This window comes from Rhipicephalus microplus, unplaced genomic scaffold, assembly GCF_043290135.1.
Source record: "Rhipicephalus microplus isolate Deutch F79 unplaced genomic scaffold, USDA_Rmic scaffold_295, whole genome shotgun sequence".
Classification (NCBI taxonomy): domain Eukaryota; kingdom Metazoa; phylum Arthropoda; class Arachnida; order Ixodida; family Ixodidae; genus Rhipicephalus; species Rhipicephalus microplus.
The window spans coordinates 56477-74975 of record NW_027464864.1 but is presented as its reverse complement, the minus strand read 5'-3'; the positions used below and the strand labels follow the sequence as shown (position 1 = coordinate 74975).

The following is an 18499-nucleotide window of genomic DNA, read 5'->3' as shown; positions in this document are numbered from 1 at the left end:
TTCAGGCCATGAGGTATCTTGTTCTAAGTTGTAGTTACATTTTTGTGTTATGGAATTCCACTGCTACCTGCATGTCATTCTTATTGTTTATGTATGAGTTCTAGTACTTTCGTATATTATTTACCACACGCATGCGAGTTTTTGTGCGTTGAATGCATGTAGGGTGCTAGAGGCCTAGTCAGGTGACGTGTCTTTGATCATCACCTTATGCCACAACCACCATGGCAATCTTGTGTTGTTGCACGAATGAATGGATAAATAAAAGGAAGCCAGCCCACTCTCGTTGGCGGTTTAAACACGCCGCATCCCACTAGGAATATCGACTCATTATTATAGCAATTATACGTTAAGTCAGCATATTGAACAGAACTCGCTCTGACCTGCTTGGACGATGTGTTGAAGCCTTATAAGTATCAGGAGCCATGTAATTTTCGATAATTGGCGTGACGTGACGATACATCACATTACTGTGTCGGGTGTTGGCGTCACCACGAATGACGTCAAAAAGCTATGTAGTTAATAAATTAGGTCGGTGAAAAGCCATGCGGCACAAAAGTGATGTGTGTGCCGGTGGCGTACCGAGAATCAGATAATATCGACGTAGTACGATGTCCTGACTTCACCCAGGGATGTCATCGAAGTTTTTTTTTTAATTTGTGGCGTCACCGTAATCACATGACATCATCACTGTAGCAAAGGTGAGCTGAAATCGGAAGCAGGCGCTTAACGCCATGAGGTGCAGGAAGGATGCCATGTCGCAGATCCGGTAGGCATTATAAAACTACGAAAGTTGCAGGTTCGAATCCTGCCGGTGGCAAGTGATCTTGCCTCCAACTTTTTTTTCTTCATATTTATATTAGTTACTTTTTAAAAACATCCCCTATGCTTCCCTTAGCATCATTCTCTTTTAGTTTTCATTATAATGTCGTGTCTAACAAGGAAAACGAGTTCTTAAATTACACTTCTTTCCTTGAAGTTAGGTGCAGCAATTTTTGTGACTATAGAAAGAGAGAGAGAATTAATACAATCGACTGAGGAGAAAAAAAGATGTCACTTTCTCTTCGAGTTGTGCACCTGTTCATTAGAAATCATGCTATACTTTTGGTACCACTGGAAGAGCGATTCACTAAAAATTGCGCTCGTCGTAGCCTACTGCGGCTCAAGCTGAGCGAAAAAATACTCTGGTGGCCTTATTCGCCCTTCAATTTCTAAATTCACCCGGATTGAGACTGACCAAAATAGGCAATGAACTAGTCTACCTTGGACAGGAGCTCACCGAAATTTTACTGAGCCACCCTTTCGCTTACTGAAACCAACGCACTTGTCTCAGTCTCAGTGATCCTAAGTGAGTGAACGTAAGAGGGGGGTTTGCCGAAAGATGTACCCTACAGCTGCCACCGTACAGCGAGCTTATGGTTAAAGTTTGGATGGCACAGTTATTCGACCACTAAGACAGACAGAGCAAAGCCTATTTTAAAGAGAATTGCAAATTATCAGTGCAATGAAACAAGAAAGACTGCTGGTATCATAAGCATAGGTGAACGTTCTGTGCTAAGCAAACTCCGTACGAGTTTAGTCAATGACCGTTGACACATCGGGAACGACAAATATTCACCGGATGCTACCTTTCTTTTTGTAACTGCGAGGCACGCGTTTATTGTAAGATAATGGGATTTTATAAACTACAAGACAGTAACATTATCTACAAAGGAAAAGAATGAGCTACGAGAAGCAGTGATTCTCCGCGGTAAGACTTCCGGAATCTACTGCTGTCACTTCCGGCCGACGGAAACGAGATTTCTGACAATCTTCATCGCGAGGTCCTTGTACGCTCCCTTGTGGTAAAGAACGATTTGGCCACCAGGAAAGTGACCATCAGGCTCGGGGAAGTAGCCGGATTCGGTGTAGACTTCCGGCTCCGGAATGAAAGGGAATTCCTGCTGAAAACCGCTGCCGGATGCACTTGTGGGACCAGCGCTGGCGGTAGAAGCTTGTGGCGCGCTCGTAGTCGGGGCTTGGAGGAATAAAGCCGGAATGGGCATTCTTGTCGCTGAGTCGATGTCGAGATTATGGCGTCGACGAACTGAGATCAGTTCGAAACGAACATGGCATTAGGTTAAGTGATTCATACAACATACGATGAATTTACAACGCGTTTTTACGTCACCTCTTTGAACACTTAGGGGAAATAATTTTCCGTGACTGTTAGCTTGGAAGCGCCATGCTTCCCCATAGTTTAGGCATGCTAAAATTACTGACAATGTTTCACATATTAGCCTAAAAAGTGTGGCGCATTAATTAGCACCCAAACATATCTTTCAGTTGATGTTCCTTTCAAGCCACACAGAATGCGCTGTGGATAATTCTCTTGCCTGACTGAGCTGAACCCTTCAAAAGCTAATTTCTTAACAAAATATATGCGAAAAGATGTGAAACATTTCACGCGATTATCAATATTCTTGCCTATATGGGTATCTTCAGTACACATCATTTCTTTGGCCAGCATGGCCCGCTTCCCCATCCAAGCTAGTGCCTTCACGACAAATAGTATGTACAATGAATAAATATAAAAAAATATTGCCAACGCCCTGATGGCTTCCCATTATATTCGCTTACAGTACTGATGCACAGAGCTCGAACGAGTACTATAATGGTGCAAGTCTCTTTGTGTTCAATGGCGCGCCTCTCGAAATGTCTTGCTTTCAACTCCACTCGTTTTCCACAAGGCGTACAATTTTCAAAGGAATGCCCTTCGCGCAAGACAGCAAGTTTATACTGTGAGTGTGTTTTCTCGAAGACGACGAATTGTCATCGAGTCACCGTTTTGGTCTTCGCACCGACAAAGATGACCCGTTCAGGTCAATTCCTGCAGCACCTTTCTTTTGTGAATTTGTTGTTGCGTGGTGTTAACATGTGCAATCGGCATATCGCGATGTTTCGTATTATTACCCGAGAAAGGAATAAACCTTACCACATGGCACCATTTCGTAACGAAGTCTGAAGCCAGCGTGCTCTTGTCGATGGGTGCCGTTTGCCACAAAAGTTATGACCATTGCTCCAGTGTCCGCTGTAAAAAAATAAAGTGCAGAACCTAATGAAATGTCCTAATTGTTTTGCAAAAGCATGAAGAATCCTTCTGCTAAATTAATTACCTATTGTGGAAAAGTACGACTGTTTTCTGTTTTTGTTCACCTCTGCTGAACATGTTAGAAAGGCAGCGTTCCTGCTCCTATACAGTCTCTAGAAACAACGGCAGTGACATCGACGTTCATTTATTAGAGAACTTACTGACTGAATAGCTTATCATATTGCCCTCTTAGGTTTAGAGCATATTCGAGTATGCAAAGCAAGCACGCGTATTTTTTTGAAATTGTGCTAAGAAGGCTAGCATTCTCTTATCATAACTTCTCTCGTTATATCTATGAGAATGAAATATAGGGAGTTATAAATACAAGTCTGTCTGGAAACATTGAGTCCATCCGCATTTGGTGGTTTAGCATAATTTCAAGCGTCCAGTTTATCTAGAAAGTGTGAGGAAACATCCCTAAACACTTCTGCCTCTATTCAGATCATTTTAATGCGGTAAAAATTTGGACACTCGTTCAAATACGTCATAACCAGATATATTTGCTCCCATACGCCGGTGTAACCGTCGAATGTCAGAAAAAAAAGATTAGCTCTGTTGATTTAGTTTAACTCTTCCTTATATATAAAACACTAAGTGTTTATCAGTTTTCTCAGAACCAAACCATTCGGGAGTAAACCATTTCACGAAAGGAGGCTCTGGCGAAAAGAGATGATTGTTGCCGTTATTCTATAAGAAAGCTTGTGCGTCATGATGTTTACTTGCAAGTTCGAGCAGAACTCAACGCTTGAAGTGATCATATATCATCAAACAAAAAAAAAGTGGATGAAGCCAATACTTTGGGAAGAACTTGTCTTTGTCAAGGCAGCTACCTTGACGAAGACAAGTCCACAGTTTGAAAGATTGGCTTCAGCCACATTTCTGGTTTAGAGACATCTCATCACCTGAAGTTAACTTTTATTTAGCAAGAGTTCTATGTGCCAAAGACACGGAATGATTGGAGGCATGCCGTAACCTTGTGATTTTGTAATTTTTACCAGACTCTTATACATTAAGGTGCAGTGACATTGAACATGGCACATTATCATTTATCTTCCTTCGAAATCCGACCACTGCGGCCACAATCGTTCCCGTGACCCTCTGGTTAGATTGCATCGTAACCGTTGGGCCACCTGGTGGTCATTAGTGTAAGGTTTTCCATAGCGTGTTACCGATTCGGTAATGTAGAAATCAGTCGTATATCATGGGCAATGAAATTTACCCATTTCCAAAGAGTCCAGAAAGTCATCTCCACAGAAGGGCTGGACGCCCAACATCAGGAAGTCTGCCTGCAGTGGTGATCCGAAGCGAAAGTCTTCGCAGCGATTGGTCACCGACCTTCCTGGGTCCACAGCATTTCCGGGAACGGGATCGGCGTACACACCGAACGGGCCATTTTTGGCTAGGCGCAGTGCGCACGCGCCAGCAGCCAGCCGAAAGCAAATAGAGTATCGGCTGAAGTTGGGGTAGCCCCTCTCTAGGCGTCCGCTTCCACTTCCGGTTGAAGGGCTGTCACTTCCGTAGTTGAAGCTCGATATGACACCAGTAGGATCTTCGTGGTACTGCAGACAACCGGAAGGGGCTGTGACAAAAAGAAAATGCTGTGTATTCTATGTTAAATGCGTTGGGGCTATGAACAAATGGTCACTCGAGAATTTGGCGCATTCTCCTTAGACGACCAGAAGGCAACAATCACCTTCATTTTTTTCTGTCTTTTTCTGTCGCAGTCGATTGCATTGATGACGAGTGAAAGCTCTCAACACCGAGCCTGGTCTACGCTGCCTCCGAAATCAAAGGCGCTGAAAGTTTAGCGCACATTGCGCTACGTTCGATCGTGTGTTGTAGAACTTCCGAGATCAGCACACGTTTGAGCTGACGACGATGCTATGTGATGACGTCACCACGTGAGGTAAAAGTATATGAAGTCACAGCGACGTGATAACCACGTCGAAAATTTGGACGTATGATGTCGTCATCCCGGTGTGACTGTCTTTGTTCACTTAGACGCCACCGACGCCGATGGTCTCTTTTCACGCATGAAGAGGCACTTTAGGCTTTCTCCCGAATATTGTACGACGCGATGTGGCTCTGCGATCGCGTTTAGCATGCCAGCTCATGCACTTACCACAAATCTTCGGAGATCACAAATGAACCCCTCTACTTCATTTCCCGCAGCGATGAACAACGTCAGACTCTCCAACGTGCTTCAGGCAAAAATGTAATGAACAATTTAAAGATGCGCGTACCATAGCAGCCCATGGCCCTGCATTTTCTCAGCTCAGAAAGGTGCACCACCTTCTTTGTTGCGATTGCAGTCAGTAGGTTAAGGCACCCATCTTCACATGCGCTTCATGAAAGTTTGCGAATAAGCTGGGCTAAATTCTTGTCAACATACAACATACGATGACCTTAATATACAGTCCTTAAGTGGGTGAGACTGGACAATGCGCAATTAAATTCCCTACTTTACCTCCACTACCTCTGTAGTTGCTTTAGCTACTACAACTACGGTAGTTGCTCATTCTGTGTATTCTTATTACCAAATTATCGGAGATGCTTGCGCCAAAACAATTTATTGCTGAGTAAATTTGTCCTCCCGAAGTTCCCTGACATGAGACGCTTTATGGATGATGCAGTGAAGCAGGCGCAATGAGTTTCATGCAGTCAAAGATTGAAAGCCAGCCAAAGAAAAACTACAATTTTTCTGCTCACCTAATCTCTGGCTGGTGCACGGCAGCTGGATAACTCTAATCTTCCAGCTTCGTTGCGTACCGTTGGGAGTGAGGAAAATTGACAGTCTTACCGGGCCAGTTGATTGGCTCACGCTGACGTAAACTGCAATGAAGATGCATAGCCAGTCAAATTAGGCAAGATGGTGCACTTAGACTGAAGTACCACACATTAATTTTTGTCCATATCTGGTATGCGTCAGGGATTTCCTTTCTTTTTATTCATGCATGCGCACAAACACACGCAAACACACACAAACACGCACGCACGCACAAAGCTACTTTTCCTACTTTTGTAGACCAGCGTGCAACGAAAACAAAAGCTAGATAATGTACAGTTTGATTAGTGTGACGGTTTTGGCATCATATTGTACATGGTGGAAATTGGCGCAGTTTCTTAAGTGGAATCATCTAGCAAAAATATATAGAGTACCGTGTTGTCCGTTGTTTAGTCCACATATTAAGGGTACCACGCTGTTTTCATCCTGACCACTGACGTGGAATGCATCGTGGCTGCACACTCCAGACAAGTGAGATACGTCTGGACCAATGATGTCTAAGCGCTCCATGTTCAGTCTCAGCTGACACACTGTTGGGTCCACCTGTGAAGAATAAAATAACCAGTTCGACAGGGAACGTTAGGTTTATTAAATTAAAATTTTGAAAGGTATACAGCATTAGTAATGTAAGGATGTTTAGTTACTTTGGAGAAGACCCCTGACCATGGCCCACTAGTCATTGTGGCTCTGCAGGCCTGGTCAAGAGTCAGTGATCGATTTTTCGAGTTCAGCGTAAGTAATCGCTCCTCCCACCAACAATTGACGATGTCATCGAATACTGAACATCACATAACGTGTATGTACTGTTGTGAGTGAAGTGCGCGAGTCAAGTGACTTTCAAATTTGGCGCGTAAGATGAACTACTGACAATGTGTGCAAGATGGCGTATTGCGCCAGTGCGGCGAACACTGGCGATTGGAAAAAGAAGAAAATTCAAGGGAATGGGAGAAAAATCCAGAGCCAGGGCATCGAAGAACGAGGAAGAAGAGATTCGGGCTCGTGCTTGGAAGAAGAAGGCTAGGGTGCGGCGTGCGACCTCGTCGGGTGCGAGTACCTCCTGGGCGTCAGGGCATCCACCTAGCTGGCGACTGTTTCCACGGGGTCCTGGTGACCATTCAACCGCAGCGGCTATTGGCGAATCCTTGGCAAGACCTTGGTCTGATGTTCGAGCGGAAGACAGCGCAGCAGACGACGTCTACCGGGAGCGGGAGCAAGCCGTCGGGCTACGGGCCCGAGCTTATGCACTCTCACCACGGCAGCTTCCCCAATGGACTATTGAAGGGCGTGAACCGCTGGTGAGCCGTATCCGTCTTCTTTCGCGTCCGGACTCAAACACGAGGACTTTAACGAAAAGGACTGTTTAGACTCTTAGAGGTTTCCGCTCGTTAACGAAACTGACAGTGCTAATTAGTTAACATTTTTCTGATCTTAGTATTTTCCTTTTTGTGTTTTTTTTTGTGTGTTTGTGAAAGTATAATTTTTTTTGCAAATCAAACGCTCACTTCCTTTTCTCGTGAGAGAATAACGTTTCACAGCTAGCTCGACTGGCTTTATTTACTGAACCTGTCACAAATTGGCGTCCGCTACGACAGGACGTGAGTGTTTGCCACTAAAAAGTAGATTTGAGTAAGGCTAACTAAAAAAGTAAAATGGGCTCGCGAGAGTTGATGGCGCTGGCAGAACGCATGGGGTTGGAGGGAGCAGAATTGCAGGCTTGGTTTGACGCACGAGAAGCGCGTGAGCGCGATGAACGAGCCGCGGAGAGAGACGCGAAGAAAGAACAGTTGGAGCTGGAAGGCCGCAATTTACAGCTACGTCTTGAAGTAGCAAAAACGGAGAACCAAACCCGAGAAGCAAGCCAGCGACACTTGGAAGTAGAAGAGAGGACGCTGCAACTGCGCCTGAGAGTAGCTGAGGCCGGTGTCGGTCAGCCTACGGTGGCTGACACGGGCAACCAAAGGAACGCGCCTATGGTAGTGAACCCGCATAACTTTATACCCGTTTTCAACGAGGACAGAGACGACCTTGACGCCTACCTGAAAAGGTTTGAGAGAGTGGCGACAGGTCAAGATTGGCCCCGGGAAAAGTGGGCCACGGCTCTTAGTTTGTGCCTTGGCGGAGAGGCTCTGAAGGTATTTGGACGGTTGTCACCGAACGATTCCCTGTCATACGACGAAGTCAAATTGGCACTGCTCCAGCGTTTTCGCTTCACGGCTGATGGTTACCGTGAGAAATTCCGGAAAAGCAAGCCTGAAGACGGCGAAACTGGAAAACAGTATGCCACGAGACTCCAAAGTTTCTTTGACAGGTGGATAGAAATGTCTCAGACAGAGAGGAATTTCGATTCAGTCCGTGACTTGATTGTAGCCGAACAATTCATGGCGAACTGCAGTAGTCAGCTGGCGCTCTTCTTACGGGAGAAGAACTGCAAGACTCTGGAAGCCATGGCAGAGGCAGCTGATATATATATAGAGGCAAAGAGATTGAAGAACTTATTAATAGTTCAGAATAAGAGTGAGGACACAACTGGGAAGGCTAAATTGATTTCAAGCCCAAGAGCAGAGATGCAATGTTTTGTTTGTGGCCGTAAGGGGCACAAGGCTTCTGACTGTCGAAGTAAACCTAAACAAGTATTTTGTACAAACTGCCGTAAGTGGGGGCATGATGTGAAGGGCTGTCAGAAAATGACTGGCACTTCGAAATCAACTACATCTTGTTTAATGCTACCCAAAGAAGAGACCGGTCCACAACAATCCATGATTGATGGCGACGACTCGGACCGAGACGACAATGTTATGGGCACGGTGAAGACGCAAGCGCAATGTAAGAAACGTCCCATGCCAGTGTTACCAGGGGAAGTGAATGGACAAATTGTTCGAGTCCTAAGGGACACCGGAAGCAACACGTTGGTAGTACGCCGGTCATTAGTACCTGATGAAGCACTAACTGGCACTACCGCGACGTTGTGGTTGGCTGATGGCAGCACCATCGTAACCCCTGAGGCGGAGATACGTATCAGATCTCCATACTTTTCCGGCATGGCCATCGTCAAGTGTATGCCGTCGCCACTGTATGACGTCATAGTTGGGAACGTACCGGGGGCCCGTGACGCCAATGACCCCGACGTTTCGCGGAAACTTTCTCAAGATCAATTCATTAAGAAAAAAGTTCATTCTGCGGACGAAGGTAACCACCCAAATTCTCAACTGGTTGGTGCCGCACGTCTCAATAGTTCGCGAAGGGCCATCTCTGTTGGGCTCCCTGGCCAGATGTCTCGCAAAATGTTTCGCGAAGAACAAGAAAAAGACCAGACGCTTGACATCTGCAGAGCCAGAGTGGGTAAGAAGTTTGTTAGAAAGGGCTCGACATCTTTTTCTTTCGTAGCCAAGAATGGTATTCTTTACCGACAATACTTCCTGTCCCCTGGCAAGATCATTGAACAAGCCATAGTCCCGAAGTCCCTGAGAGGCCAAGTGTTACGTTTGGCTCATGAAAATGTCATGTCAGGTCATCAGGGTGTAAAAAAAAACAATAGATCGAGTTCTGGACGCCTTCTACTGGCCCGGGGTACAAGAAGATATCCGCAGATATGTCCGATCATGTGACGCCTGTCAAAGGACTTTACCGAAAGGCAAGGTGGGCAAGGTGCCTCTAGGGCGTATGCCGTTGATCGACACCCCTTTTGAACGTGTGGCGGTCGACATCATTGGACCGATAACTCCAGCCTCGGCAAAAGGCCATCGGTATATTTTGACTCTTGTGGATTTCGCCACTCGCTACCCTGATGCAGTGCCTTTGACAGCAATTGACTCAGCTACAGTGGCCGAGGGACTTGTCGAGATGTTTTCTCGCATTGGTTTTCCACGAGAAGTCTTGGCTGATCAGGCATCGTGCTTTACCTCAGATCTAATGAAGGAGGTGAATGAACTACTGGCAGTCAAGCATCTTAGCTGCACTCCATACCATCCTATGTGCAACGGGCCATACCATCCTATGTGCAACGGGATGGTAGAGAGGTTTAATGGAACACTCAAGCAAATGCTCCGCAAAATGGTTCAAGAACAGCCTAAATGTTGGGATCGCTTGCTAGCACCTCTTTTGTTTGCTTATCGTGAAGCCCCACAAGCAAGCTCCGGGTTCTCACCATTTGAACTTATTTATGGCCGACATATTCGAGGACCTCTGAGCATCCTGAAAGAGCTATGGACTCATGATCAGGAGAACGAAGAACTTAAGACGACGTACGGATATGTCCTGGATTTAAGAGAGGCGAATTGAGAAGACACTGGAGCTGGTACGACAAAACCTGAGCCGAGCACAGGTGTCGCAGAAAAGGTATTACGACCGCCACAGTAAGCAACGGGACCTGAAAGCTGGTGACCGTGCATTGATCTTGCTTCCCACAAGCAACAACAAGTTATTGATGCATTGGAAAGGGCCGTTTCCAGTCATAGAAAAGAAAAACGACTATGACTACTGGCTGGACCTTGGACACAGCAAAAAACTTTTCCACATAAACATGCTGAAAAAGTATGAAGAACGCCGTGAAGAACAGCTTCCTCAGACATCATCTTTTGTCGTTCTGGAGGAAGAGGAGTCTGAGAAACCACTACACAACTTTCAAAGTACAGGGTAGCTGCGGTATTGACTCCATAAAGCTTGGAGATGAAATCGGGGAGCGACAGCGGGTGGAGATACGGGACATCTTAAGTACCCTACGAAGACGTATTCTCGGAGATCCCAGGTAAAACAAACCTTGTGGAGTGTCGGTTACAAACGACCAGTTCAGAACCAGTTAACACCCCACAATACCCATTGCCATTCTCTATGAAGGAAGTCGTTGAAAAGGAAGTGCAAGACATGTTGCAACTTGGCATTATAGAACCCTCAGAGTCTCCATATAATTCTCCTTTGGTACTAGTCAAAAAGCCAGACAATGGCTACAGGGCCTGTATAGACTTTCGCCGTATAAACAATGTTCTGGTATCTGATGCAGAACCTATACCCAGAACTGATCACTTGTTTGCCGAAGTGGGAACAAAGAAATGGTTCTCGAAGTTTGATTTAAACTAAAGGATATTGGCAGGTTCCTCTCGCAAAAGACTCGCAGCAAAAGACCGCCTTTTCAAGCCAATCAGGGCAATTATCATTTCCTGTATATGCCTTTTGGCATCAAGACCGCATCCGCGGTCTTCACTCGTCTGATGAGAAAGTTATTGCTTGGAATACCCAACGTCGTTCATTACATAGACGACGTACTGGTGGCTACCACTACGTGGGAAGAACATCTAACAACTTTGAAGCAATTTTTTGCCAGGATACGACAAGCCGGACTAAGGATCAAGCCACAGAAATGTGAAGTGGCTATGAGCACAGTCACCTTTTTGGGACATCGATTGGGAGATGGCAACATACGGCCAGTCGAAAAGCACGATACAGAAGATCACCTGTGCTTCTAAGCCTGAAACAAAGAAGCAACTCCGGTCATTCCTTGGACTGGCTGGCTACTACCGTGACCTGATACCTCGGTACGCCGAGAAAGCACAGCCGCTCACTGAGATGACGAGGAAGATGGAGAAAAACAAGACTACGTGGACCACGGATAGAGAAGAAGCGTTTGAATCACTCAAAAGGGCTTTGTCTTCTGGGCCAATCGTCAAAGCACCCGATCTGAAAAGAGAATTCGTGCTTCGGTCTGACGCCTCTGATTCTTGTATAGGCGCTATCCTTATGCAAGAGCATGATGGCATCCTCCCACCCTGTGTCATATGCCAGTCGTCAACTTCAGCCTCGCGAAAAGAGATACTCAGCAATCGAGAGGGAATGCTTGGCGTTGGTCTGGGCGATAGAAAAGTATCATGTTTTTCTGTACGGAACGTCATTTGTCGTACAGACCGATCACCAACCACTGCAGTATCTCTTAAGGGCAAAACACCTGAACAGTAGGGTATTACGGTGGAGCCTCGCGTTACAAGAATATTCATTCCGAGTCGAGCACATTAGAGGCTCTGAAAATGTCGGCGCAGATTATATGAGCCGGTTGTGAATTTTTACGTTTTCTCGAGACAAAGCGACTACTTCAAGTTGTTTGTTTGTTAAGGACCATCTTGTGAATGGACGACGCGTGGTGACTTCTCGCGCACTGAACTGCAGTTTATTTTTCTTCGCAAAAGAAACTTTTCAAAGGGGGGGACTCTTGTTGTGAGTGAAGTGCGCGAGTCAAGTGACTTTCAAATTTGGCGCGTAAGATGAACTACTGACAATGTGTGCAAGATGGCGTATTGCGCCAGTGCGGCGAACACTGGCGATTGGAAAAAGAAGAAAATTCAAGGGAATGGGAGAAAAATCCAGAGCCAGGGCATCGAAGAACGAGGAAGAAGAGATTCGGGCTCGTGCTTGGAAGAAGAAGGCTAGGGTGCGGCGTGCGACCTCGTCGGGCGTCAGGGCATCCACCTAGCTGGCGACTGTTTCCACGGGGTCCTGGTGACCATTCAACCGCAGCGGCTATTGGCGAATCCTTGGCAAGACCTTGGTCTGATGTTCGAGCGGAAGACAGCGCAGCAGACGACGTCTACCGGGAGCGGGAGCAAGCCGTCGGGCTACGGGCCCGAGCTTATGCACTCTCACCACGGCAGCTTCCCCAATGGACTATTGAAGGGCGTGAACCGCTGGTGAGCCGTATCCGTCATTTTCGCGTCCGGACTCAAACACGAGGACTTTAACGAAAAGGACTGTTTAGACTCTTAGAGGTTTCCGCTCGTTAACGAAACTGACAGTGCTAATTAGTTAACATTTTTCTGATCTTAGTATTTTCCTTTTTGTGTTTTTTTTTTGTGTGTTTGTGAAAGTATAATTTTTTTTGCAAATCAAACGCTCACTTCCTTTTCTCGTGAGAGAATAACGTTTCACAGCTAGCTCGACTGGCTTTATTTACTGAACCTGTCACATGTACACGCTTGATGGCAACAAAACATGTCTAGCGCATTTATTGTGCAATGTGCCAGTAGAACTTTGTACATTTCAAGTGGCTGTTGTGCACTCTTCAATCACTGTCAAAGTACTTTTTTTTTCAATTGGTTTATAATCAATGGGAACTTGCACGCAGAGTCAGTCATGATTTTACTACCGATAAGTTACCACCGGTGATTTTCAACGTCGGAAACAAACAGAAATATTCGTTATATTTGAAGTAACAATTGCTTACTTTTTTTACATGCATGAACTGTTTCTGTGAGTAGAGATCGGCCGAAAGTCAAAACCGTTTTAGATTTAGTTTTAAAAGAGTTGACAAGAAATCAAAATGATTAGTCGGAGTACGTGAGGTTGTCATTGTGATTTTAGATGTATGGTGAGCCTTACGGCAAGCGCTCTGTGCGTCTCCTTCAGTAGATATGAAAGTCTTAAAAACATGTTTTCGGCACTACAAGCCCAGCATGACGCTCAGAGCACTAGAGCGCGCTACCCGCTTAAATGAGTACATCGACAATGCAGGCGTAGTTTTCATTCTTAGTGAATGGAGCAGCGCGTCCTACTTACTTTGTAGACCGTGACAGAGCAGAGCACACCGTTCGGACTCGGAGTCAGTGAACCACCCATGGATGCTGGGTCTACGAAGTAACTGTTGTTTCGCGTTATGATCTCACCGCAAGTTCGGGACACTGTATGAGGCGAGAAGAAAAACGTGGTAATATTGAAGTTCGTGTATTTGGATTCCAGTCCTCACAACACAAGCCTGTGGGGCATGGTGACAATGACTCGACGCCGACAACACCAAATAGCTCGAGTATAAATTCGAGCGGAAAAGAGAGAAAAAAGAGCATAGAAACATTCTGGAGCATGTACAACTATCGCTGAAAAGTGAGTCAGTGTGACCAAAGAATTTTGCTTATGCATACGCCGAAAGTGAGGCAAAACTTGAGGGTTCTTTTTTTCGTGGGACTTGTTTCTTTGTCAGACGTGGCCAAGTGTACCCAAAGGACAAGTAATTTGGCCAGAGAAATCATAAGAAACATAGGTTGCGTTTAAATGTAATGTATTATTGAGGAAAATTGACGTAAATTTTATTTCACGTCAAGGGAATTTGCATCCGATTAGGTCGTTGAAATTAATTACAGCGAGGAAATTGTCTACTGTAATTCGATCACACTTTCGTCAATTTAACTGCACCACACTTGAGGGCACCAATAATGGCTCCTACAATTTTTTTTATCTTTGATTGCCATACGGCTTCCTTATCTTTTCAACAATTAGTTCTAGAGCGAAACTGGCCGTATCAATGAACACAACTCTTTCGTTGTGCTGCTTTGCAAGAGGAGACAAGTCTGCATGCGATCATTCACAATAAATCATTACCTTGGCAGCAAACGCCGTAGCCTTGGGCACAGCGTCCGTTGGCGACACCGCCGTGTAAGTTGCATTCCGAGCTGGTCAGACAAACGCCGCTGAAGCCGTTTCTTGACACGCAAGGCTCGTTGGCGAACTCAACCCAGTTGAAGAAACCCCCTGAGAGTGATAGCAAGGGTCGTAAGCATCAAGTGCTGTTATAGTTCTAAAGCGCCTGCGCAGGCTGTGAGTGACAATTCAAGGTACACGTTGATATATACAAGAGCAAAAGGGCGTTAACACGTACACGCCTTCATAGCGGCACAGTTTGGATCTGCACTGGAAACGAGCATTTAAAAAATGTTATGTTTGTGTGCGTGCGTGTAAGTGAAAATATCGCTGTCATGCTCACGTCTTAAAGACGAAGCTTTAGCGTTACCAATTTCCTTCAACATTTTTTAATTAATTGTTAAAATTTAACTTTTCAAAACAGTGATATGAGTATGAAGAACACTGTAGTGGAGATCTTAGGACATTTCGCAAATGCACGACTTAACCTAGGTAATATTCCATGAAAAGAAACACAAACAGCGGTAAACATGACTTTCGACCCAGGCTAACTTCGACATAGGGAAATCTGTGCTTTCAGTTGGCATTACAATAGTGTTAGCTTGATCCTGCTGGCATTATCGCGCCGTTGGTGCTTATTTTTCTGGTCATGCCCGGCACTTCGAAGAAGCACGTGGTGCCAACGCGGCAGCTATAGCAAAAGGACGTCGGCTAAAAGCACTGATTCATCTAGTGATGTTCAAGGCATGTTGGAGTAATACTGGGCCGAATACCTAATTTTCTGCTGTTTGCGCTTGTTTACACGTACTACACGGGCTTCTAGCATTTCGCTTTGATCTAATGTGGCCGTCGTGGCCGTGATTCAATCCCTCTATTCGAGTCAGCCCTCAGCAGTCGAGTCCTATAAACACTATACCAATACGGCATCTCTCTATCTCTTCCTTTCTTTTGCCACTTTTGAGAAAAGATTGCACCTGAGTGTTTTCAGCGTACGTAAGGAGCCGCACCTGCCGCCAGATTTTCAACAAGTTGATTTCTTCGTATCGCCAAGACGTGTCGGCGTACACGTGCCAGTCAAGGGTTGAGTCTCTCTGGATTGTTGATTGGAATGTGCCGGAGAGACTTCATTTTGGACAAAAGCCTGATATGCGTTATCAAACGCTCAAAATGCCCGCCATCGCGCTTCGGCGTCTCACGTTGACGGCGTCTAGAGCTGTATGCTACCATACAACTCCTCGACAGAAACAACTCCCTGCATGATGGTCACCGCTAATGACCTATATAGGGCGGTATAAATTGTTACACCGAAACTTAGCATCGCGACCAGGCACCCTTGGTGCAATCTAACAATGATAATGACACAGAGGTGGGTTCGTTTAAAAGCGCACTATCTCACCCCGTTATCAAGCCTTACAATGACTTGCTAACCGACTAGAGCGTGCTCACTCGACGACCGTGTGCAAGATATCTCTTGGAGATACGAGCGTTACAGGACTGTTCACCGGGCAGAGGTTGTTCATAAATTGGTAACGTAAGTGTGTAACTGCAGGATTAGTTGATCATTCGAACAATTATGAGTGTGGCGCTGGCTTTATAGCCACATCACGATGTCAAGCGAAAAGCATTCCTAAAACTTCTTGTTCTTACGTTCGCAACAACTGAAATACTTGAAATATGAACTGTTTCCATAAGATCAAATGTTTTCAGTTATATAAACAATAAAAAAACGAATGGACTTACATCTTGGTGAACGGTGCGATGTAATATTTGTACCATCATTATGCTTCTGAACGTTTGCACAGCAGCGCATATTCAACAAATGAAGACAAGCCAGTGATGCATAAAGCTTTCTGAAATATTATACAATATTAGATAAACGTCATAACTGAGGTCCTGCTTTTTCTGTTTCGTGAAGAGAAATTTAGGTGAATACTGATTGCATGATAGCCAAACTGGGTTTCAGCCACCCCATTTGGTTGGAGAACCTCAAGGAGGTATCAACTAGACAGCGATGGTTGACTATAGTCGTATGAACTTTGCTGAACAAAATGATCCAAATAAAATAACACTTTAGGAAAATTTGAGAGTTTGCATGGGCGAGAAGCACCTAGAAAATGCAGCTATAAATAAGCTTTCTCGACGTTAGGCATCATTAAAAGGGAAAACCTATCTATTTTCGGTCAATAACATTTGCGACACAAAAAATGTGCCACTAACTTGCGATTTCCGAGAAATGTAAGTTAAATGCGTTCATCAATCAATGCCTAGTGTTGAAAGCGTCTCACGATAATAAATAAAGAAAGTTATATACTCACCGTAACATGAATGCGTCGATAAGCTAAAGAACACGAGATCAGGGAAGTGTTGTACAGCCGAAGACAGACAGGTAACCGTTCTTTCCGCGGCCTTGCGTAGTTCTGCTCTGCGTGTGTTCTTGCGGAGCACCATCAAAGCAGCGAACATCAATGGTGAGAAGAAAACTTGAAAAACTACCCGCACCCACTAGGCTTCCGGTTTCTTTAAAGCGGAGTGCGCCTCTACTGCGCGTATATTAGGTGGTCGGACCATGAGAACGGTACATTGCAGCCGTTTACGCCGATCACTTTGTCTATTTAGTGAAGCGTTGTGCACTTATTATGAACCTATAAAAGTGTACGCCAAATTCAAAATTTACACATACAAAAGCGCATATTGGCGTTAGCTGTAGTGACCTGCTTCGCCAGTCATTGTATAGAGAGCAATCGTTGAGAATTAGAATGCAAAACAAAGTGAAGGGGTTCAAAAGGAGCCGACGCACACTATTTGCGAAATAGGCGTTGTCGAAATTGACTGACAGGGTGTGCTAAAGAACGAAGGGCGCGCTGCTTGCAATGTCGAGTGCCAGGCCAATACCAAGTGGGCGTGGATTGGCGGTCGCCTACAGATTGATAGCGACTAAGCAGTTTGTGTAGAAGACAATCTGTCCCTTTATCGGTTCATGCCACTTTAACAGTTTGCTCCATCGAGTTAGATCTAGCCTGTGGAGAAGCCAGGGGATGGCCAAATGATGCCTCCCCCGCTCCAACTTTTCTTTCGCTATGGCATGCACGGCCCAAAATGACACTCGACCACCTACACCTGCACGGCCCCCCATACTAAATCAAGAAAATGCCCCCCACCCGCCAAAAAGAATTCCACCTAAGCGCCTGAATCTAGCACGCGGGCGCTGATAGTATCGTGCCGTATGCTTTAACAAGATTGAAAATAATTTTGGCTAGAGATAAGTCCCTCAATATCGTAAACCATAGTTTCCATGCATTCTACTGCATTGTTTTGGGAGGGGGAGAGTGGTTGAAGAGGGGCTGATTTGTTCGGTCTTATTAGGAAGAGCTTCGTGCGTGGTACTGAGTTGGATTTTAAGTTTAATGTGTTAATGTAAACAGGTAAACTACGATGTTCATCCTGAAGTACATGAAATAAAAGTAGCTGATGTCATTCCGTTTCTAAATACTATGAACATATACACAAAAAAATAACAAGTTGCAGCCCAGTTCTAGTGAATAATGTGGTATGCGGAGCGCCGTGCGTCAAGGGACAAGACCATTAGCTTAGGCAGTGTATCAAGCAAGAATGCGACCTAAATAAATCTTTAAGATTAGTGTTTTTTTGAGAGAAATGCATGTTTTTTCGCTTCTATTGCTAATATAATTACATGAGGTAACTGAAGCATTTCGTTTGATGATTCTAACTGTGGCTATTTACTTACATTTGCACCAGAATTTTGACGCTTTTTTTTAGTGACAACACCAAAGAAAAAAGTTGTTAAGACGGACCGATGTACCTTAGGTTTTTTCTAACGTTCCCGACGGCGCTTAACTGAAGATCGTTTTCGAGAGAGGAATGGCACGTGGTTCAACTAAGCAGCTTACATATGTTAATATATCAGCTGACCTACGTATATAACTGGCAACACTCATAAAGATACGTGGACAATAGACTCTAATAAGCCTTTACTTACAAATCAACCTCATCCCTATCTCTTGTGTTTCTTATCGATTGGCGCCTTTCGCGTACTTCAGAAACAAATATCAGGCCAGTATTCATAAACAAACCGTACTTACACTTTGTCCTGCCTACCATTCTACTAATTCAACTCGCTTTCAGCGCACAGAAATGATAATCAAAACAAGAGATAAGGATAACGTCACTTTGTGAAT

The 18499-nt window shown here is 45.0% G+C and overlaps 1 protein-coding gene across 1 annotated transcript; it reads right to left on the bottom strand.

Annotated features, from left to right (window-relative positions):
* Positions 1-4326: 4326 nt before the first annotated feature.
* LOC142793224 (uncharacterized) lies at positions 4327-18422 on the bottom strand. Its single transcript, XM_075885761.1, has 6 exons — positions 18404-18422; positions 14265-14414; positions 13449-13570; positions 6287-6455; positions 5837-5959; positions 4327-4706 (listed from the first exon to the last, which is right to left on the bottom strand). The coding sequence occupies exons 1-6, from the start codon at positions 18420-18422 to the stop codon at positions 4327-4329; spliced, it is 963 nt and encodes a 320-aa protein (XP_075741876.1).
* Positions 18423-18499: the final 77 nt, after the last annotated feature.